This window comes from Oncorhynchus nerka, linkage group LG11 (genome assembly GCF_034236695.1).
Source record: "Oncorhynchus nerka isolate Pitt River linkage group LG11, Oner_Uvic_2.0, whole genome shotgun sequence".
Taxonomy (NCBI): domain Eukaryota; kingdom Metazoa; phylum Chordata; class Actinopteri; order Salmoniformes; family Salmonidae; genus Oncorhynchus; species Oncorhynchus nerka.
Window position 1 is genome coordinate 49,795,639 of NC_088406.1, and position 24,970 is coordinate 49,820,608.

General features: G+C 43.4%; 1 protein-coding gene across 2 annotated transcripts in view; it reads left to right on the forward strand.

Annotated features, from left to right (window-relative positions):
* The first annotated feature begins 722 nt into the window (after nucleotides 1-722).
* LOC115137061 (sodium channel subunit beta-4-like) overlaps nucleotides 723-24,970 on the forward strand; it is a 32,178-nt gene continuing 7,930 nt past the window's right edge. Inside the window, exon 1 of one of the 2 annotated variants that reach the window (XM_029673081.2) lies at nucleotides 723-1,527. In XM_029673081.2, the coding sequence (XP_029528941.2) occupies nucleotides 1,434-1,527 (94 nt within the window). In that variant the 5' untranslated portion in view covers nucleotides 723-1,433. The remainder of the gene's footprint in view (nucleotides 1,528-24,970) is intronic. The other variant, XM_029673080.2, reaches the window with a different exon arrangement.

Consider the following 24,970-nt stretch of genomic DNA (forward strand, 5'->3'; position numbering starts at 1 on the left):
TTTGTTGACGGAGTGAAACGCGTTTGTGATAAAGTATCGTCAATGCTGCTGCAGAAACAACAGATGCGACAGAGATGTTTTGGCAGGACTATGAAGACCCATACAATCTGAACATGTGTCACTAATGGCATGTTACTGGGCATGCATGCACATCAATTATCTGGCATGGCATCTGATCTGGTAGTTGACCTCAGTGACTTCACTGGTCACAGCCTGCATTGCAGGAACCCCTCGGTTTTTAAAACTCACAGAGAGAAAAAATGAACTCTCTTTGTTCGAAATCCAACTGGATTGAACAAGAACTGATTGAATGGTACATGTAGGGGGAATTAGATGAGTCATGGAATGGTACATGTAGGGGGAATTAGATGAGTCATGGAGACAAAACACAAGTGTGTGTGGCTAGGTGAAATAAAAACAGCTTTCAAGGAAAAGTCATTATTCTAAAATATTTGGAAAGTTGATGGAGAGTGGTGGGAGGTGATCCAGGATGGAGGGGGGTATAGATGGCAGTGTACCCAGAGAAACCCTCCTAAACCCGGCAACGGGCGCAGTGATAGACAGGGTGGGTTGCAGGACCCTCTAGTGTGAGATAGCCCCCAGATGCAATCAGGCTGAAGGTCCCCATTCAACTCCTCTCCTCTCCCATCCCTCCCCCTCCCCTCTTTCCCTCCAGCTCGCTCACTCTGTCCTCCATGCCTCTGCTGCAGTGGCTCTCCCTCCCCGCTCATTCCTCCCTGTGCCGGCTAGGGAGACACATACCGCCTGCTGCCTGCTGCCTTTCTGCCTGAGCTCCAGGCTCTGCTGTCCTCGCCGCTCCCTCCCCCCACATGCAGCTCTCCGTAAGGGGCAACGCTGACATTCCCCGACTGCCTCCACAGCTCCATTGCTCTGCGGTGCAGATGCTCGCTCTCTCTGAGTGAGTTTTTTTCCCTCTCCTCTGCTTGCTCTAGCTCTCAGGCTGAGGGATTCAGCAGATAATCAGTGTGTCGGCGAGTGAGAGTGAGCGACTGAAGCAAAGAGAGAGAGAGAGAGCCTGGATCAGGTGCAGGAGCATTCCCTTCGTCTGTCTCTTTCTGTTACTCTCTCTTTCTGTCTGTCTCCAGCCTGGCACATACAGAAGGGTAGACAGGACTCATAATCCAGGAATAAGCCATCAATTCACTCTTCTTCTCTGGGACTCACCGCAAAGGAGGGAGAAGAGGAGGGAGACAATCACAGCAGGACTTTGCAGACTGACAAGTCTTGCGTTTTTATTTCTTTGCTCGCTCTGAGCCCACCTCACCCTGCCCCTCCCCTCTATCCCACCCGCACCCCTGCTTGCTCCAGCCAACACACACACACACACACCCAGAGTGTGTATCCAGGGGAGGACTGACAGACATACAGATAAACAGACGGACTGACAGATTGCCAGACGGACCCAGTAGGATATGGAGTCCAAAGGAAGCGGCAGGTTCACTATGTCCAGGTGTTTGCGCTCAGGAGACACCATCCATGCAAGTGTTGTCATCACACTTCTGCTCGGTGAGTCCAAAAGCTGACTTTATACTGGCATTTTTCGTCTCCTCTCTCTAACTCTCTCTTGCTCTATCCCTTTATCTCTCTCTCTCTCTCTCTCTCTCTCTCTCTGCACCCGTCTCCCTCCATCTACCCCTGGGGTGCCAGCCAAATCACTGCAGGTTCTGCCGAGCTTGCAGAAATGTGTCCGACGCCGGAGGACAGGGTTGCATACTTATTTACTTGTTGCTTGTAAGGCGGGGGTTTATTTTCTTACACGGCTCATGCTTTTCTATATCGGGAGACTCAGAGTCATGTGTTTTAGCCAGGTCAGGGCAGCAAGTGCTGCATCTTGCTATTTCACTAAGAGAGTGAGTGGAGGGGATGAATTTGAGATAGAAAGGCGTAGATCCAGAGTCAATAAGAGGATGCCGGTAACAATGGATCCTGATTAGCGCATGTGGAATTATGGGCACTGCCAATGGACCCTGCCAAGTCAATGAGTGTCATAATGTCCAATGTTTACATCTTTAGGGGGGAATGGTCCATGGGACAAGACAATATTCATCTAGATGAGGCAGTGGGATGGAATTTGTCGTGTGAGGAACACAGTGTAGTTGTCAAAAGACAGCCCTTTACGCTGTCTTCTCATCAGAGGAACCAGCGATGCAGATTCAACTACGCACTTCATTCTGTCACGGTACATTTACACATATCACTTCATCTGGGACATATTTAACTTGTACAGCTGATGGGGTGAAGTGTAAGGTCTTACTACAGTGAGGGAAGTGTATAGGAATATATGGAGGAATATCTTATTTTGGGGGAAAATATATTTTTGGGGAAAATATCTTTTTGGGGAAAAATATATTTAAATACATATTTTTTAAAGTCAGATAATGAGCAGGCTGGATCAATCACTACTCAAATCATAAGATATCCATCCATTCACATTCTCCTCAGTTTTCGTCCTGCAATCTGTTTATTATCCTTTTAACGTGTTTCGTTTAGCTATGTACAGACTAGTGTGACCACTTAACAATGATCCAACAACCACATGGTACCCTACATTTGTATGTCTGGGTGATATGGTATATTATGATGCACATTGCTCTATAGGTTTGCTTTGTAGTAGAGTACCTGACTGCTTTCAACACATAGTGCTGTACAATGTACAGTAATACAATATAGTTACTCAAGCTTTAGACCAACTAAATCCCATGTATTTGAGAATCCACACATGATCATACAGTTTGTTAACGCTAATTGTTAGCACCTGCTGTAATATGGACACAATTCTTAGTGGGGTAACCCTAAGACTCCTCAGCATCTTTTGAGGTGAGTGCCTTATTGGCACTGACATCAACCCGCCAAACAAATAAGAGCAAGGTCACAAGATTGCACAAAACATCTTAAAGCAAGTTTTTGAATCTAAATTAGCATACGATTCTAAGGAGGCTAACACAGCAGAAAGCTACTGATAATAAATAGGCTTTTCATTTGCATATTTCTTTGAGATGGAATGTGACATGATATTAGATTAGATTATAGGACGTCCCTGTTAAGTAGCCTCTCTTATCTGTGTGTATCCACGGCCAGTTTTCTCTGGATTCTCTGCCCGGCGGCTCTCCTTTGCTCTGCGTCAAGGTGAAGTACAGGCTATAATACTACGATAGGTCTTTTTTTTTTTACAGTTGGGGGGGTGGGGGGGGTGAAGGGTTAATGTGCATGTTCGTATATAAACCCCTAGCGTATGGTGGATGGTTTAACCTCCAACGAAAAATATTGGGTTCCAGGCCTACAGTAGGGCAAGCCAACACCCCCCCCCCCGAGCCATCCATCAGAGACCAGGGAAGGATTTATAATGTTGTTGGCATGTTTGTGTGCCTGTATGTCCCATATAATATCATTAGATCCTATGGTCATTCTACATTGGCAGAGTGGAGAGAGAGACTACTAGACTACAGTATGAGAGATGTTAGCTGGTAGACTTGTTCTTTACATCAGGTGATGGATAGAAGGTCAGGGAATTAGGACATCCTAGTTGCACATCAGAATGTAGCCAAACACAAAACACAAAAACATGAGGCTTGAAGATGCACTCTCAAACTTTAGTATAATTTCAGCCAGTAGTTTTGAAAGTGATGCTCATGAGCCAACTGTGGTCCCCGTTTTGTGTGTACTACGTCATCCAATTGTGTACTATGTCATCCATTTCATATGATACATTACGTCCTGAATTTCTTTCCTTTTTTTTGCAATTTGTATTAAGTTACAAATCCAATTTGTACTATATGTTACAAATTTTTTGTGCTTAATTAAAGATGCAATATTTAACTTTTTGGGCGAACTGACCAAATTCACAAAGAAATGTGAGATTTGTCATTCTCGTAAAAGCAAGTCTAAGAAGTGGTAGATCTGTTCTATGTGTGCTATTCCTATGCTTCTTGTTCTTAAGTGTAGTTTTTTGCGTCTTTTACTTTCGGTTCTGTACACCAGCTTGAAACAGCTGAAACATTTTTTAACGTGATGGGGACACATGATCCCCTTTGGGATCACCCCCCATCCCCCCTGAGCTGTAATGTGGCGCAGGGAACGCAAGAAATAATCCAAAAATATTTAACCTCCACAGAATCGCTTGAAAAATGGCTCAAATGAAAGATAAAGAAGTTATTTATCTACCCAGCAAGTCAGATTTCTAAAATGTTTTACGGCGAAAACATAGCACATATTTATGTCCAACCACCACTGCATACATACCTCATTAGCTTAGCCAAGTAGGAAAAAATATGCAATCAACAAACGCAGGATTAAAAGAAAAATCATTTCACTAACCTTTTGAAATCTTCATCAGATGACAGTAATATAACATGTTACACAGTACATTCATTTTTTTTTCAATAATATGCAATATATATCCATAAATCTCTGTTTACAATTATGCATCGTTCAAAAAATGCTACTGCAATGTCAGGAGAAATAAAATAGCTCCGGCAGATAACGTCAGCTAACAAGGAATACACATCATAAACTTTGACTAAATATGCATGTTTTACATATGTATGGCAAGATAAACTTCTTCTAAATGCAATCGCTATGTTACAATTATTTTTAACGTTACATTTGGCGTTCACAAGGCTATAATAGAGAGTCAGCGCTCTCATTTAGCATACTGACTCCTCTATCTTGGAGTCGACAGAAACCCAAAATGAAGACATAAATATTCCCTACCATGGCTGTTCTTCCTTCAGAAGACCTGGAAGGGTTAATACTCACCAAGTTAGCGTTCAGTTGTCTTTCCGTTCTCAAACTAGACACTTTTCGGTCGAAATGTATGCAAATTTCAAGTGGATGCGCACCAAAACGTCGAAAGTATACATTATATTTCGAGTAAACTTGTCAAACTATGTTTATAATTAAGCCTTAACATGTTATAAAGGTCTACAGCAATCGTGAGGGCGTTCAGAGAAACACACGTTGTTCAGTCCATCCTGAGGGAAAGAGAGAGAAATTTCCCAGCTCCCATTGGTGAAACTTTTTTTTTGCATCACCGGGACGTTTGGGCACGCTGAACGTCTCGTGAGCGCGCGATTCTCACAGTTACACGCCTCATCGAAAGCAGGCTTCACGCTGAAGACGTAGAAACTGTTTCCATGGTTATAACTGCTTGGGAAGTGTGTATACGATGACATCAAAGTGGTGGCAACTTTTTCCATTACAAGAGAGACTTTGGGAGAATGCATGCCCTGAGACTTCTGCTTTACATAGAGACAAAATTTAAACGGTTTTATAAGCTTTAGAGTGTTTCCTATTCGATAATAATTTTTATATGCATATATTAGCAACTTTTGACAAAAATTTATCATGGTTTATATGGGTGCCGAATTCCTCCAGAAGGGGCAGTATTCTATTGAACAAATATTTCACAGCAGTTTAGATGGTACTTTGATTGTGGTGTATATCGTGGCTCCTCCCCTCTCCCACTCTCTCTCCCACCTCAGGTTTTACAGAGGTCATAAATTCCTGGTAGAAACTCTCTTTGCTGCCATGGAATATTGAGAGGAAAGAAACCTCTGGGAGACTAAAGCGCTTCACTGGCCAAAACTCCTAATCCATAACATTTCAGAATTAAACAATATTTCTATTTTTGAGAATGTGGGAATGGTCCGTGGGTATTTTATGTCAAAGATGTTTTATTTTGTGACATCAGGAAGTAGGAGGCAGTAGGACACAATAACGATATCTCTGGAAGTGTACATTCCTCAGTTATTAGTTTTCTACCTGAATGTTGTGTAAAATATATGATTCAATATGAAACTATTTGTGAGAAGATGTAATGTGATGTTGACCTTTTAAACAAGATGCTTGTTTAGGTATAAAGTTTTAACTAGCCAGTGGTCATGCCCCCGTGACGCCAGACATTACATTAGGCATCATGGTACAGCCTCTTCTTCTATAAAAAGCAACTTCAGACAACATTTACATTAGACAGCGTGCAGTGGTGGCAACACCGCTGACAAACGGTTTAAAACTTCAAGACCAGAAAAGCATGAAGCGGTGGCTACATGTTGGAATGGTTAAGAAATCTACAAACTAAAGTCAGAGAACATCAAGACAGAGTCCCCACGTTGAAATGACTACAACACGATAGACCATGAGACCAGAAGAGTATGGAGTGGTAGCTACATGTGAAATGGTTAAGAACTACAACTCTACAGGCCGAGGAGACCATACAGCATGTAGCGTTGGTACATGGCTAGAAATTGTGAAACTCTAAACCATTTCCACAGCAGGAGCAAATCTTAGACGAGGCCTTTTCAGTCTGTAGCTGGAAATGTACATAGCCTAGGACGAAGAATACGACAACCGCCGAAACACCTATTCTCTGCGACAACATGGGTACGCCTGACGTATCCATTAGGAACGCAACCAGAGGCTTTTCTGTCGACTCTCTCCAGCAGATGGACCGGCGACCACAGAGAGAGACAACAAGACATAAGCACGTAAATATGTCAATTGCAATTTCTTTTCGAATGAGCGGTATTAGCCATTTCTATGGGTATAGATATCAGCTATGAGTCTCCAACACTTGAGCATTCCACACCCCCTTTCCTTTGTCTACCAAGCCGTCATATCGGTTTCGTCCACTAGGGACTTTTCCTTGGTTCATGTTTAGTACCCAATGCATAACTAATGGTGTGTTTATCATGCATTTCTGTGATTGATTAAGTTCGTTATAGAAAATAAATAATTAAGCGAATTTGTATGTCGCTGATTCATGATTCTATGCTAGGGTTCGTTCAGATATCCAAGGGTTTGCGACATTCAGTAATGACACTGATGAAGTACAATTCATTAATAAGCGACTGTTTTGATGATATATGAAAATATCTGAAGAGTTGTATTTGGGAAAATTACACAATACAAACAAAAACAATCTGTGGTGCCCCGACATTCTATTCAATTAAAGTTACATGATTAGTTTAATCACGTAATTAAAACACACATAGAGGGGGAAAAAACACCTTTATTTAACCAGGTAGGCCAGCGATTGGTAAGCTGCTCTGACTGCTGACGCTTATAGTTAGTGAGTTAGATATAAGTCTCCAACTTCAGTGATGTTTGCAATTCGTTCCAGTCATTGGCAGCAGAGAACTAGAAGGAATGGCAGCCAAAGTAGGTGTTGGATTTGGGGACGACTAGTGAAATATATCTGCTGGAACGCGTGCTACGGGTGGGTGTTGCTATGGTGACCAGTGAGCTGAGATAAGACGGAGCTTTACCTAGCAAATACTTATAGATGACCTGGAGCCAGTGGGTTTGGCGATGAATATGTAGCGAGGACCAGCCAACGAGAGCTTACAGGTTGCAGTAGTGGGTAGTATGTTGTGAAATAGGATGCCGATTCTAGATTTAACTTTGGATTGGAGATGCTTAATGTGAGTCTGGAAGGAGAGTTTACAGTCTAGCCAGACACCTAGGTATTTATAGCTGTCCACATACTCTAAGTTGGAACCGTCCAGAGTAGTGATGCTAGTCAGTTGGGCAGTTGTGGGCAGCGATCGGTTGAAGAGCATGCATTTTGTTTTACTAACATTTAAGAGCAGTTGGAGGCCACGGAAGGAGTGTTGTATGGCGTTAAAGCTCGTTTGGAGGTGTGTTAACACAGTGTCCAAAGAAGTGCCAGATGTATACCGAATAGTGTCATCTGCTTAGTGCTGGATCAAAGAATCACCCGCAGCAAGAGCGACGTCATTGATATAAACAGAGAAAAGAGTCGACCCAAGAATTGAACCCTGTGGCACCCCCATAGAGACTGCCAGAGGGCCGGACAACAGGCCCTCCGATTTTACACACTCTATCTGAGAAATAGTTAGTTAACCAGGCGAGGCAGTCATTAGAGAAACCAAGGCTGTTGAGTCTGCCAATAAGAATACTTTGATTGACAGAGCCTTGGCCAGGTCGATGAAGGCAACTGCACAGTACTGTCTTTTATCGATGGTGGTTATGATATCGTTAAGGACCTTGAGTGTGGCTGAGGTGCACCCGTGACCAGCTAGGAAACCAGATTGCATAGTGGAGAAGGTACGGTGGGATACAAAATGGTTGGTGATCTGTTTGTTTACTTGACTTTCGAAGACTTTAGAAAGGCAGGGCAGGATGGTATAGGTCTGTAACAGTTTGAGTCTAGAGTGTCTCCCCCTTTGAAGACGGGGATGTCAGCGACCGCTTTCCAATTGATTTGATAATGTACAGTCTTCACATTTAATGGTAGTCAACGTCACGACAACTATTTACATTCTGAATGCTTGTTTTGTCACATAAATTGAAATTATGCAAACTATTCTAATTTTTGCAACGAGGAAATGGCAGGGCATTTCTGCATATTGCACCTTTAAGATCCTGGAGTGAATCTTTATGAAGGGCTGTGCAGTCCTGATGAAAAACCAAGCCCCTTCTCATCTGTGTGTTTGTTTGCACTAGAAGTGAGAGAGCAGGGGTGAAATAGCCAACATCTTTTCTGGTATTACCAACTTCATCTATTTTTCTTGTAAGTCTAATGGAGAAAAACAAATCTCAGCCTCAGAAAGACCAATGGGTAATTAACGTAGGGTAGAGTGGGGTAAATTGAGCTATTTTTTTACATTGGGCATCACAATGTCAAGGGAAATGTTGTATTCTTTTTAACTAATATATCTACATATAGTTCAGGATGTGTGTGTATCCCTGGGAATAATCAGAATTTGTGTAAATATAACAGTTATGATTACATACAGTTGAAGTCGGAAGTTTACATACACTTAAGTTGGAGTCATTAAAACTCGTTTTTCAACCACTTCACAAATGTCTTGTTAACAAACTATAGTTTTGGCAAGTCGGTTAAGACATCCACTTTGTGCATGACACAAGTCATTTTTTCAACAATTGTTAACAGACAGATTATTTCACGTATAATTCACTGAATCACAATTCCAGTGGGTCAGAAGTTTACATACACTAAGTTGACTGTGCCTTTAAACAGCTTGGAAAATTCCAGAAAATTATGTCATGGCTTTAGAAGCTTCTTGACATCATTTGAGTCAACTGGACTAGTGCCTCTTTGCTTGACATCATGGAAAAATCCAAGGAAATCAGCCAAGACCTCAGAAAAAAAATTGTAGACCTCCACAAGTCTGGTTCATCCTTGGTAGCAATGTCCAAATGCCTGAAAGTACCACGTTCATCTGTACAATAGTACTCAAGAATAACACCATGGGACCACGCTGCAGTCATACGGCTCAGGAAGGAGATGTGATCTCTCTCCTAGAGATGAACGTACTTTTGTGTGAAAAGTGCAAATCAATCCCAGAACAACAGCAAAGGACCTCCAGATTCTGGAGGAAACAGGTACAAAAGTATCTATATCCACAGTAAAATAAGTCCTTTATCAACATAACCTGAAATGCAGTTCAGCAAGGAAGAAGCCACTGCTCAAAAACAACCATAAAAAAAGCCAGACTACGGTTTGCAACTGCACATAGGGACAAAGATCGTACTTTTTGGAGAAATTGCCTTTGGTCTGATTAAATTAAATTAGAACTGTTTGGTCATAATGACCATCGTTTTGTTTGGAGTTAAAAGGAAACTGAAGAACACTATCCCAACCGTGATTCACGGGGGTGGCACCATCATGTTGTGAAAAACTGAGTTTAAATGTATTTGGCTAAGGTGTATGTGGCTACTTTGAAGAATCTCAAATTTAAAATATATTTTGATTTGTTAACACTTTTTTGGTGACATGATTCCATATGTGTTATTTCATAGCTGTGATGTCTTCGCTATTATTCTAAAATGTAGAACCTTTGACTGGTACCGTATGTATATGATGGTGTGTATTTTATTAATTTATTTTTTATTTCACCTTTATTTACCCAGGTAGGCTAGTTGAGAACAGGTTCTCATTTGCAACTGCGACCTGGCCAAGATAAAGCAAAGCAGTGCGACACAAACAACAACACAGAGTTACACATGGAATAAACAAAACACACAGTCAATAACACAGTAGAAAAATAAGTCTATATACAATGTGAGCAAATGAGGTGAGATAAGGGAGGTAAAGGCAAAAAAGGCCATAGTGGCGAGGTAAATACAATATAGCAAGAAAAAAACTGGAATGGTATATTTGCAGTGGAAGAATGTGCAAAGTAGAAATAGAAATAATGGGGTGCAAAGGAGCAAAATAAATAAATACATACAGTTGGGGAAGAGGTAGTTGTTTGGGCTAAATTACAGATGGGCTATGTACAGGTGCAGTAATCTGTGAGCTGCTCTGACAGCTGGTGCTTAAAGCTAGTGAGGGAGATAAGTGTTTCCAGCTTCAGAGATTTTTGCAGTTTGTTCCAGTCATTGGCAGCAGAGAACTGGAAGGAAAGATGACCAAAAGAGGAATTGGCTTTGGGGGTGACCAGTGAATTATACCTGCTGGAGCGTGTGCTACGAGTGCGAGTAGGTGCTGCTGTATTACTGTATTGACAGTATGGGGAGTGTAGGAATGGAAAAGGTGTGCACAGCAGTAGTTATATAGGATGAGCCTTGACCAGAATACAGTATATACATTTGAAGTGGGTAAAATAGTATGTAAATATTATTAAAGTGTTCAGTGTTCAATAACTATATGTAATTTAAATAGGGCAGCAGTCTCTAAGGTGCAAGATAGAGTACCGGTTGGTAGCCGGCTAGTAACAGTGACTAAAGTTCAGGGCAGAGTACAGGGTGGATGCCAAGGGGCATGTTGAGCCATTGGCTACCATACCCCATACAAATTATGATTATATTTAGTCAGTTTTATGCATAATATGTGAGATAGTGCATTTTGTATTGGTACAGAACAGACATGCCCTGTGTATGCATATGTAAAACAAGCAGCGGTTTAGCCCCCCTTGAGGTTCATGAGAGTGCAGCCAAGGAAAGGAGAGAAGGGAAGAAGAGCATTCGAGCAGCAGCAAATTATGAAAAAATAGACTGAATGACACTGAAGGGGTACATTGACAAAAAAAATAAACAAACATACCTGGACGAAAGAGAGGCTATGATAGAGTAGCAGAGGCACATAAGTTCTTATCTGATGACATGGAGTCTGAGCTTGCTAAACATATCAAGATTTTTTCAGACCAGTTTCATCGTCTATTCTACTTCGGTTCAACGTCATTTCATTGAAATGACATGGAAACAACAGTGATGGCGCTGAACGACAAAGATGGCGCTGAAGTGGATGGCTGACGTTTTGCTCCTGACTAATTGTGCTATTTTGTTAGTTTTTTTGCGTTGTTTGTAACTTAATTTTTTCCTTATTTTTACATTATGTTGCTGCTACCGTCTCTTATGACCAAAAATAACTTATGGACATCAGAACAGTGATTATTCACAACGAACTGGAAGAAGCTTTTTCCTTTAACGAGTCCGACGAGAAGGATATATTGCTCTCCCGGGAACAGGCCCAAATCCCTGTCATTTGGGTGAAGAAAAGATGGAGGATTAGAGGACGCAGATCGGGCTGCCTTCTGAGAATCCGTAGGCGAATGCGTAAACTCCCACTTCCTTCTGTTGTACTTGCTAACATTCAATCATTGGAAGAAAAACAAATGATGACCAACGATTACGATTATCCTACCAGCGGGACATTAAGAACTGCCAATATCTTATTTTTTACCGAGTCGTGGCTGAACGACGACATGGAAAATATAAAGCTGCCGGGATTTTGCATGCACCGGCAGAGCAGAGATGCTACATCTCGTAAGACGAGGGGTGTGGGTGTGTGTGTCTTCTTGTCAATAACAGCTGGTGCGCAATGTCTAATATTAAATAAGTCTCAAGGTATTGCTCGCCTGAGGTAGAGTATCTTATGATAAGCTGTAGACCACACTGTCTACCAAGCGAGTTCTCATCTATATTATTAGTAGCCATCTATTTACCACCACAGACCAATGATGGCACTAAGACCGCACTCAACCAACTCTATAGGGCCATAAGCAAACAACAAAATGCTCATCCAGAAGTGGCGCTCTTAGTGACCAGGAACTTTAAAGCAAACAAACTTAAATCAGATTAATCAAATTTTTACCAGCATGTCACGTGCAACCAGAGGGAAAAAAACTCTACACCACCTTTTCTCCACACACAGAGATGGATACAAATGTGGATACTACGCTACAGGACTGTTTTGTTAGCACAGACTGGAATATGTTCCGGGATTCATCCAATGGCATTGAGGAGTATACCACCTCAGTCACCGGCTTCATCAATAAGTACATCGACGACGTCGGCCCCACAGTGACCATACGTACATATCCCAACCAGAAGCCATGGATTACAAGCAACATCCACATTGAGCTAAAGGCTGGAGCTGCCGCTTTCAAAGAGCGAGACACTAATCCGACTATGCCCTCAAACAAACCATCAAACAAGCAAAGTGTCAATACAGGATTAAGATTGAATCCTACTACACCGGCTCTTACGCTCATCGGATGTGGCAGGGCTTGACAACTATTACGGACTACAAAGAAACCCAGACGTGAGCTGCCCAGTGACACGAGCCTACCAGACGAGCTAAATGCTTTTTATGCTCGCTTTCAGGCAAGCAACACTGAAGCATGCACGAGAACATCAGCTGGATGACTGTGTGACATTCTGGATGACTGTGTGACAACACTCTCGGTAGCTGATGGGTAGCTGATGTGAGCAAAACCTTTAAACAGGTCAACATTCACAAAGCAATGGGGCCAGATGGATTACCAGGGCGTGTACTCAAAGCATGGGCAGAACAACTGGCAAGTGTCTTCACTGACATTTTCAACCTCTCCCTGACTGAGTCTGTAATACCTACATGTTTCATGCAGACCACCATAGCCCCGGTGCCCAAGGAAGCGAAGGTAAACTTCCTAAATGATTACCGCCCCATAGCCCTCACGTCGGTAGCCATGAAGTGCTTTGAAACGCTGGTCATGGCTCACATCAACAGCATCCTGCCAGATACCCTAGACCCACTCCAATTCGCAGACCACCCCAACAGATCCACAGCTGACGCAATCTCAATCGCACTCCACACTGCCCGGAACACCTATGTGACAATGTTGTTCATTGACTACAGCTCAGCATAGTCACTATGGTTTTGGTACTATGGTGACAACACCATAGTGCCCACGAAGTGCACCACTAAGCTAAGGACCCCGGGACTAAACACCTCAGATCCACAGACGAACTTTGAAAGTTTCTTCAAGTGTAGTCACAAAAGCCATCAAGCACTATGATGAAACTGACTGCCACCACAAAGGAAGGCCAAGAGTTACCTATGCTGCAGAGGATACTTCCATTGGAGTTACCAGCCCAAATAAATGCTTTGCAGATTTCCAGTAACAGACACATCTCAACATCAACTGTTCAGAGGACACTGTGTGAATCAAGCCTTTATGGTCGAATTTCTGTAAAGAAACCACTACTAAAGCACACCAATAAGAAGAAGAGACTTGCTTGGTCCAAGAAACACGAGCAGTGGTCATTAGACCACTCTGTCCTTTGGTCTGATGAGTCCAAATTTGAGATTTTTGGTTCCAACCACCGTGTCTTTGTGAGATGCAGAGTAGGTGAATGGATTATCTCGGCATGTGTGGTTCTCACCTTGAAGCATGGAGGAGTTGTGATGGTGTGGGGGGTGCTTTGCTAGTGACACTGTCAGTGATTTATTTAGAATTCAAGGCACACTTAACCAGCATGACTACCACAGCATTCTGCAGCTATACGCCATCCCATCTGGTTTACACTTCGTGGGACTTTCATTTATTTTTCAACAAGACAATGACCCAAAACACACCTCCAGGCTGTGTAAGGGCTATTTAGCCAAGATGGAGAGTGATGGAGTGCTGCATCAGATGACCTGGCCTCCACAATTACCCAACCTCAACCCAATTGAGATGGTTTGGGATGAAATGGACCGCAGAGTGAAGGAAAAGCAGCCAACAAGTGCTCAGTATATGTGGGTAATTCTTCACAACTGATGGAAAACCATTCCTCATGAATCTTGTTGAGTGAATGCCAAGAGTGTGCAAAAATGTCATCAAGGCAAAGGATGGATACTTTGAAGAATCTAAAATATATATTATATTTTCATTTGTTTAAACACTTTTTTGGTTACTACATAATTCCATATGTGTTATTTCATAGTTTTGATGTCTTCACTATTATTCTACAATGTAGAAAATAGTAAAAATAAAGAAAAACCCTTGAATGAGTAGGTGTGTCCAAACATTTGACTGGTTCTGTATGTATTTATATTCTGACATTGGTCGTATTGATATTTACTAATTCATTCATTTCAATGTTTTGTTTTGTACTGTGCGTACTGTTTTGTTCTGTGGAGCTGGCATCCCAAGCATTTCGCTGCACCTGCGATAGCATCTGCTAAATATCTGCACGTGACCAACAACATTGGATTTGATTAGATTATTATTATTTTTTAATTCTAAGCGTGTATTTTTAACTTGAAGCTCCATTCAGCTCCCTTTTATGAAAGTCAAGTTTGCAGGATCAGACTGGGTGGATATGTGGCTGGGTCTGCGATCAGATAACGCTGACCATTACCAAGGCATTGAATTCCTGGAGGGGCTAGTGATGCTTTATCTCTGAAATAGCCATGTAAACTACCCTGGTGGATATCTGTTGGATGTCTGTCGTGTAGCTAAAAATACAGTTGATTTTAAGCCGCTCAAATCATGTACACACACATGACGTCCTAGAAATACCTGGGGTTTATTGACTCCTGAGATAATGCACTGGCATGCCAAGTCTTGGGAGGTCAAGACTTTGATCATGTATTATGGTGTAGCATTTGACTCTAGGGGTTACAATGGGGGAAGGGGGGTTCAGGGGGTCCTTTCTCTTCCTAGCTGCACCTGTCCTCTTAGCCCCACTATAACTAAGGGTCTGGCCTTTTTAGAGGTTCTTTGGTACGGCTTGTGATGATGGCTTGTTAAAGTCGTTGTGAATGGAAATGGCGTTGGGAAGGGATGTGCGCGTGTGTGTGTGCGCATGTGTGTGTGCGTTCGTTCGTGTCCGTGTGTCTGTGAGCGCGTGAATGCTTGCGTGTAGGTTAACAATTGTGTGTAAATGTGTGTTTGCATGTAAGTGCTGAGGCATGTGCATTTAATGATCGCTGTGTGTGACAAGTGTGACGCGGGTGTTATAGAAAGGGTGTCCTGGTTATGAGCTCGTGACGTCCTGTTGATCCACAGATTAGTCCGGACTTAAGTCTGGACTGTGCCACGGTCATGGGGTGTTCAACCCGTACTCGTCTTAAGCTACCCTTGCTAATACCTACATCCACACCCCGATCTGATGTCATAACCTTTTCAGACACACGCCACCCTTACAGGCCGAATAGTTACTACAGCCCTGCCAAAACCGTAAGAATCCCCCCCCCCCCACACACACACACACACACACACACACACACACACACAGGCAGGCAAGCACAGGTAGAGTGAGAGCGAGTGACACACAGTTTTGAATGTCACCAACCCTCACCCACATACAGATATGTACTCCCCAGACCACACGCGGACACTCAGCACTCCTCCCCTGTGTAGTGTTGCTGCACCGTGCTGACGGCCTGTACATAGCAATGTGTTGTAATACTAACACCATGTGTCGTTTGCGACATTGAAGTACATGGATTAGCGTGTAACAATAGACTCCTTGCTGTGATCCGTTGTTATGATGTGAGACCGAAACACTGCAGTGGCACTTGTTTTTCTATTGCACACCTGCTGAGGGTATGATTTGAATTGCTGTGCTAAAATCACAGGTGGTTGGGCCATTTAGATTTACTGGAGGATTATGTATGTCAAGGTTGTGAGGGCATGTTTGACGACTTCATGAATTAAGGTACCTTGGGAGCATAAGTTAGATTGTCATTTATTTGAACTAGGACTGCATCAATGTTTTTCGTGGATATTTCCTAAAAACCAGTCCAAATGAACCAGAAAGACATTTATAGCAGTTCAATTTTCCTTTTGTACGAAGGGTACGTTCTAGTAATCGTCAAGAGATTTCCCATGTAGGTTACAAGGGAAATGAGTTATGCCTGTAAATTGAGAGCCTGAATGCAGCACATAGAAGGTATACACCGAAGGGTCACGGCTGAGGAGTTGATTGAAGGCAGATGTTTGAATGAATTCCTATCCCTGGGGTTGGTGGTGTATGGGTCTATTGTGGACTTGAATTTGTGTGTCTTCCTGTTTTGAAATAAGTTGCACAATGCCTCATGTGTGCTAACACGGTATGGCACAGTCCCACTGGAATTGGAAACCATTTCTAAAGATAGCGATAAAGGATGATGCTCAACAAAAAATGCTTAGATAAATGATCTCTATAATGGCATCGAGAACCATTATGCTCCGCATTCAGTGTTCTATGATTAAGTTAGATCACAGCTAAAGGCAGACTTGGCAACCTCGATTGACTCTTCCCAAAGTGGCAATGCCCAAAGGGAGGGCACATATTGGGAAATTGGAGAAATCCAAATTCTGTTCATGTTCTAATGGGAGTCTGATGTCATTATGTGGTGCTGCTGTTTCGGTTCGTTTCTTCGTTTCCTTGTCTTTCGCCAGTGTAGCTGAAGCAATGTCACCCACAGTGATCCAAGAATAATTTGTAAGTCGCTCTGGAAAAGAGCGTCTGCTAAATTACTTAAATGTAAATGTAAATAATGTCCTCCGCTCTGCACTGTGCTTTGGTGTGCTGTAGCTGAGGGGAGCAGTATGCCTGTAAGAGGGCCAGAGAGAGAGAGAGAGAGAGAGAGAGGCCTGCTGCACAGGCTGAGTGTACTTACTGTACTTCACTGCTCTACTCAGGCTGAGGTTGAGGCTCATTCTCAGGTCTACGGAGTGACTCACAGGTTTCTGTCCGACTGCCGTTATAAAACCGCTGGATGCGTTTCCGTATGCCTACTCCTGTAGTCACTAAGCAGAGGGCTGAAGGGACCAGCTGGATAACCAAGCACCAGGCTAAGGCCAGGCGGCCACTAGTAAATGCGCATGGAGAGGAAGATGGAGGAAGAGAGGGACAAAGAAACTGAATGAGAGAGGCTTAACTTAGTGAAGAAGTAGGAACGTGAAGGGGGAAGTAGGAGAGGGATGGAGAGACTACAGAAACAGATGCCTTGTACCAGAGCTTAGTTAGAGTTTAGGATTGCGAAGTCAACGGAGGGCGGTGAGATCTCACACGTGAGCTCCTCCTCCTGTTCTTTTGAGAGTGCATCAGTCCAATGGCCACTTCCTGGGTTGTGAACAGGCAGTTCAGATGGGGAGGTTTTTGGAGAACGGTGTCCTTTCTCTATTCCCAACTTCCTTGGAGTAGAAATTACAACAGAAGTTTGAATGGAGCATCTGACAGGAAGTTCCAGGTCAGCAGTTACTTTATATCAGCGATCAGTCCCTGGACGAGTGATAAATGCCAAAAGGATGAGATTAGGAATATAATCCGGCCTTCGACCCACACAAACATCTGCCTTTGTGGCTCATTTTTGGAATAATTGATCTAACTTTAGTAACTGGTATTTCCGCTTGGTTATCAGATGTGTGTATTTGTGTGTGTGTGTCTGTGTGTGGGTGGGGAAGGGGAAGGGGAAGGGGGGTCGAGGATAGCTGTTCTTGATTTAATCTAAGATTAGCATGAGGTATCACCGCTGTGATGCATTCACAAGGGCCTCTAAGGGAATCAGGAGAGGACAGAGCGAGTTGGGGTTGCTAGTCTAGACATGTATCTTAGAGGACAAACAAGTAAACACCTCACAGAGACGCAGATAAGCAAGTTTAAGTATTTAGACGCACACACACACACCACATGCTTAAAAATGTGCTTAGTCATGATATGAGCACCACAGTAGACACTAGCTCTTAAACACGTATCAGGTGAGCAGAAATATTCTTCATCCAATGGATATCACAGGGTTGTAAAACAGTAATGTAAAACTCTCAGACTACGGTAACGGCAGTGTCACCACAATTTCAAGTTGACTGCATCAACAGACTAAACAGTATGCTGAGTCATGGCTAATGGACGAGGAGTCAAGCCTTTTCTATAAAGTCCACGGGAAGCCTCTCTCTCTCTCGCTCTCGCTCTCTCTCTCACTCTCTCTCTCTCTGTCTCTGTCTCTCTCTCTGTGTGTGTGTGTGTGTGTGTGTGTGTGTGTGTGTGTGTGTGTGTGTGTGTGTGTGTGTGTGTGTGTGTGTGTGTGCGTGCGTGCGTGCGTGCGTGCGTGCGTGCGTGCGTGCGTGCGTGTGTGCGTGCCTGCGTGTGACAAAGTGATGGGAGGTGATATATTTGCCAGGCAGCAGGCAGGTAGTTGGGACTGGTGAGCAGAAAAGTGGTTCTTTAAAATCAAAACCACTGAGAGATTAGTCCTGTCCTGCCCTCCAGGGACCCACAGCACACGCACACACACGTGACTGACCGGCCGTGCTGTCCCCAACCTATCTAGCCCAGCACTGCTGGCATCACACAGCATATAGCTGCCTCAGAGCCCTTGAGGGCCAACATCAACAACACCACAATACCACTATGAATTGTGTAATGATGAGGAGTAGATGAGCAGGGAGTATGGGACAAAGAGGAGGGAAATAGAGAGCCAGTAAGAGAGAGAGGGAGAGAGAGCAAGAGAGAAGGAGGCAGAGAGAGAAACAGAATATATTGAGCCGCTGCAGCATTACTCTGCTGCATTACAGAGAGAGAGAGAGAGAGAGAAAGGGAGGGAGGGATATATTGCGATGCTGACCAGGGAAGTGTGCGTGCATGCAAGTGCTTGTGTGTACCGTATGTCTATGCATGTGCATCCCTAGAAATAGGTAAGGGAGATTACCAGGGAAGGCAAACGTGAAGTAGTACAAAATAGGGAGGTTAGTTGGTTTTGCATCCGCCAGTTTCCTCTCAGGTACCCCTCGCTCATTCTCCCTCTGCTTCCATTAGTCAGTTCCCTCTGCTGAAGTGTGATTGATGCTAGCCTCTGTCATTCTCAACCTCTGTCATTCTTAGCCACAGCGGCCCAGTAAAAAGAACAATCTGCCAAGATGTGACAGTGGATTGGATGGGTATAAACTATATGCCAATAGCTCCAACTAGCCCTCTAGGTGGAATTCACACCATATTGATTACACAATGCGGATGACAGGGTTAGAGTTCAGATGCAATTTAAATAGAGTCTAGGGACTAGGTGTTAGGGGCTATGGGATTAGGAGCTAGGGGTAGATTTCAGATGGGATATTCATAAAGTATGATCTAATGTGGTAATTGCCTCAGTTAATCGGTGCAATTAATGATCTGTTGAATTGTTAATTGTTTTTCTTAGCAAGTTGCTTTAAAATAGCTGATCAATCACAGCCAAGGACAACTCTTTTAATAAAACAACCTTTTTCAGTCAATATGTTGTCATTTGAGGCTGTATTGCCATTCGTTGGCACAGCATATTTTCTATTGATCTGCAATAAATTACAGTATACTGAACAAAAATATAAACGCAACATGCAACAATTCTACTGAGTTACAGGTCATGTAAGGAAATCAGTCCATTGAAATAAATGAAGTAGGCCCTAATCTATGGGATTCACATGACTGGGCAGAGGCGCAGTCATGGGTGGGCCTGGGAGGGCATATGCCCACACACTGGGGAGCCAGGCCCAGCCAATCAGAGTGAGTTTTTCCCTAAAAAAAGGGCTTAATTACAGACAGAAATACTCCTCGGTTTCATCAGCTGTCTGTTTGGCTGGTCTCAAATGATCCCACAGGTGAAGAAGCCGGAGGTAAAGGTCCTGGGCTCGTGTGGATTCACGTGCTCTGCGGTTGTGAGGCCGGTTGGACATACTGCCAAATTCTCTAAAATGATGTTGGAGGTGGCTTATGGTAGAGAAATTAACATGAAATTATCTAAACAACAGCTCTGGTGGACGTTCCTGCAGTCAGAATGCCAATTGCAAAACTGCACATTTTAGAGTGGCCTTTTATTGTCCCCAGCACAAGGTGCACCTGTGTAATGATCATGCTGTTTAATCAGCTTCTTGATATGCCACACCTGTCAGGTGGATGGATTATCTTGGCAAAGGAGAAATGCTCACTAACAGGGATGTAAACACATTTCTGCACAAACTTTAAGAGAAATACGCTTTCTGTGCGTATGGAATATTTCTGGGATATTTCATTTTAGCTTATGAAACATGGGATCCAACACTTTACATGTTGCATATATCTTTTTGTTCAGTATAGAAAATGGAAATAGATCAATGCCACTAACAAGTTGAATGCATTTTCTACAAACACAAACACATCCATCCACCACTACAACCATCATCCTTTGACACAAGCACAACCATTCACCACTGCAGCCACCATCCTTCGACACACAAACCCCCCTCCCAGCTTCCCATCATGAAGACATCTTATTTTTGTGCATCATCATCACCTCTCTGTGGATCACAGAGCCGTGACACCCGCTGAAATGTGAACACTCTTATCGTAATTGGCATCACTAACAATGAATTGTTCCATAATGGCACACATCCACCGGTCAGAGTGAAAATGAGCCAATCAAAAGCTTCGGCTATATACAGCACCATTGACCTTGGAGCTGAAGGAGAGGCTTCATCTCAGCATAGGGAAGGAAAACTAGAGCCTTGGTGGGACTGGGCTAGTTTTGGCTGGACTAGGTGGGACTGTGCTAAGTGGGGCTGGGCTAGGTGGGACTGGGCTGGGCTGGCTCCAGATGGAACCTGTGCATTGGACATACCTCCAACCCCACCATAACTGCAGCCTTAAAGGACACATTTCTAATAGACGGGTGGGTTGTCCACCAACATAAAAATAAAAATAAACATGTTGCAAAAAAAAAAACAGACATGGTTGGCTTACAATCAAATGATTATTGACAACATAAACTCTTTTTCCCTCTGCATACATTCATTTTGCCCAATAAATAACTTATTTGTCTTTCAAATACATTGTCATCAGCTGTTGTGTGGTTGTGGACAGTAGTTGAGGTCAGGAGTTATGGTCGGTGTGGTTGTGGTCAGTAGTTGTGTGGTTCAGTAATTGTGTGGTCACTAGTTGCGTGGTTGTGGTCAGGAGTTGTAGTCAGTAGTTGCGTGGTTCAGTAGCTGTAGTTGTGCTCAGTAGTGGCCAGTAGTTGTGGTCAGTAGTTTTAGTCAGTGGTTATGGTCAGTGGTGGTCAGTAGTTATGGTCAGTAGTTATGTGATTGTGGTCAGGAGTTATGGTCAGTATTTGAGGTTAGTAGTTGTGGTCAGTAGTTACGGTCTGTAGTTGTGGTCAGTTAGTTGTATTCAGTAGTTATGGTCAGTAGTGGCCAGTAGTTGTGGTCAGTAGTTGTGTGGATATGGTCAGTAGTTGTGTGGTTGGGGTCAGTAATTGTGTGGTTGTGGTCAGTGTCTAAACTGCAGTTGTTACGTGTGAAAACGTAACGTGCGATGAGAAGTGACCGGGTGAAACATGAAGTGAGTGAACGGCAACAGCTTCGCTCTATCCAATCAGAGCAGAAGGATCAACGTACAGCCCACCATTCTCTTTACAGAGAGGCAAACTAGCCAGGTATTTATAGCACGGTGCACGATCCTGAGAATGAGGACGAAGCTAGTGAGTATTAGAGATCTTCACTGTATCATTGCAGGTCGCCCAGACCAGGGAAGCATTAGAAATCTTAACGCAAGCTGTTTGGTCCAAAACAGATTCACAAATCATGGGAATTTGCCGTGCTATGTAGATGTTGTCTCCCTCCGAGGCTCATGTTGCTAGGCAACAGTTGCCTTAGCACGCCTGCTCCCTCCATGGCTAAAGCCAGTGTGAGAAACATGCTAGCAAACATTTGTGCTATGAAACTAAATGAATACTGCACTCTGACCCACACAACTTCGTTGCTAGATTCATAATAGTGTTGTTAGTCAAAGACAGGAAAGTTCATTTCAAAATGTGATGTAGTTGTATTGATATTTACAGCTGTTGTTGGTAAGTAATGAATCTGCTAGCTTCGGACATTACTGCATCTTTAATAAAAGCAGTCGATGGGTTACTAACTAAAAGAGCTCTACCTATTGATTAGTAGAAGCTATTCCTGTTCTGCTTTCAGATTTCAAAATCAGAGAGGTAGAGGAAGATTTAATATGCTCTAAGTTTTGTCTGACTTGTTGGTGGAGTGGTCAAAACGGTAGTTGTTTGGAAAAAGTTGGGGAAAATGTATTAATGCAGTTACTAAAACAGCTGTATCGATAGATTGGTAACAGATCATTATGTTCCAATTTCAGATTTGAAAAGCAATTGTTGTCTTGGCAAAGTGGCCGACGTAGCTGATTTGTGTCAAAAATTGCACTATAAACTGGATGGTTCGAGTCCTGAATATTGATTGGCTGACAGCCATGGTATATCAGACCGTATACCACGGGTATGACAAAACATGTATTTCTACTGCTCTAATAATAGCAATAAGGCATCTCGGGGGTTTGTGGTATATGGTCAATATACCACGGCTAAGGGCTGTATCCAGGTGCTCCGTGTTGCGTCGTGCTGAAGAACAGCCCTTAGTTGTGGTTTATTGATATACACAGTTGAAGCTCGCATCCGCTACAAGACCATGGTGCTTGCCTACGGAGCTGTGAGGGGAACGGCACCTCAGTACCTCCAGGCTCTGATCAGGCCCTACACCCAAACAAGGGCACTGCGTTCATCCACCTCTGGCCTGCTCGCCTCCCTACCACTTAGGAAGTACAGTTCCTGCGCAGCCCAGTCAAAACTGTTCGCTGCTCTGGCCCCCCAATGGTGGAACAAACTCCCTCACGACGCCAGGACAGCGGAGTCAATCACCACCTTCCGGAGACACCTGAAACCCCACCTCTTTCAGGAATACCTAGGATAGGATAAAGTAATCCTTCTCACCCCCCTTAAAATATTTAGATGCACTATTGTAAAGTGGCTGTTCCACTGGATGTCTTAAGGTGAACGCACCAATTTGTAAGTCGCTCTGGATAAGAGCGTCTGCTAAATGACTTAAATGTAAATGTAAATGTATTGTCCATACCACACCCCCTCGTAATTGTTGCATTTACAGTGAATGGAACGTTGAAAGTGATGATGTCACAATGAGGCCTTTAGAATGATGAGGAAATCCTTTGAAAGTGGATGGAGGACAAAAGAAAAGACAAAAAGTTTCGTACCTTAAAAAGTATCAAATATATCGTAACGTTTTATACAAGCAACTCAGTCCAGACCAGTCGTCACGTTTTGAAGTTTGAATGACATTTCTAGATTAAATGGTGTAAGAGGAATAGCGTGCCAATGAAAAAATATAATGAGAAGAAAGTATGCTGATGATTTAGCGTGGGGACTCTTGCTTTGCATGCCCCATTAGCTAGCTGAAACAAGCCATCTGCATTCATGCTTCTAGTTGTTGTTGCTAGCTATCTGACAGAGTAACAACAATTACAGAGCCTTTTTCATTTTTGTCGTGGCGTTGCCAACCCACTAGCATGGGTGCAAGTCTGTTTCTGCTAACATTCCACTCCTTGCACTCCGTCTCATGTGTGGAGTGGAATGTTAGCAGAAAAAGACTGGTACCCAGGCTACCAACCCAGCCTTCTATTGGCAATTATCATCACATCACAGTGTGTTAACATACCGTAGTATTGGCCAAGTACAAACACATTCATTTCATTAATTACCAGCCCCTGGTAACGCTGGGGTAATTGGCTGATGGGATTGCTTGGTTCTCCTGATTTGATCTATTGCCATGTTGAGCAAGGCTGGTGTGACTGCAGTACTATAGTCTTCAGTCATTTACCGTCCAAACAACACACTCACGCGCACCAGGGTTGTTTACAGGCCCATACACTCAGCACACACACTCACTATCTCTTTCCCAGAATGAAATATTGAGATGGGACGAGAGGATTTAAAAATAGCCCCTGTGCAGTCCTCTCAGCGCTGACGCCAAGCCGCGTGGTGAGAATACCACCGCCCGCCGTGCTGCAGCGTACTGCAATGCATGGCCCACAGGACCAGACAGAAAACAACCCGGCCTTGTCTCTTTTTCCTCCTCCACTCTCTTATCGCTCTCTTTCTCTCCCTCTCTCTCTGTCCCTCCTCCTTCTACCCGCCCACACACCCATCCGTCCATTATTTCTCTCATTTTGCTTTCCCACTCTTTCACTCGCTCTCCCTTGAAAACGTACTTGAATAGGCTACTTGATTTGGATGCAGTAGAATAGAAAGGACTCAGATATTTTGGAGATCACGCCGATGCTGTGATTAGGGAGGCATGTTGACTCGTGATGGACACACACTCAAACACACGAGGGCTATATTGGCCTAGGTTGACCAGCCAGGTCACCCGTTACACAAATCAGTATTGGACGTCCGTCCATGTCTGAGGACATTGGGTGACGACGTGGAAACCGGCCGCTAGGGGCAACCGTGAGCGCTGAGGGTTTTGATTTGATTTGATTTGCTGCTAGGGGATAGCAGTTGGGCATAAGCATCTGCCTCAGATTCCACGTTGCAAGTTGAAATTCGGCAATAGAAAGTAATTTTTTTTATTTTTGTTTTAAGCTTCATACCGAACCTTAACCCTTACCTTAAACATTCAGAGTTAATGCCTAACCTTAAGATTTCAGAGTTCATGCCTTTACTTAACCTTAAATACTTTGATATTTGACGTTTGCAACCACTTTGAATTTTGAGAAACATCGATGAACATCTAATTCTGACATGAGACTGTGAGAGCTAGTTGAGGTGTGTATGTAAGTACACACCTGTGTGTATTGTGCCCCAGTGTCAGCTGGGTAAGTGATAATACTAACATCCATCTAACAGCCAGGCCACTATACAAATAGCTGGAGATAAGAGAGGAACGGTCATGTAGGCTACTGCTGTTGGTGAAAAACAAATGAT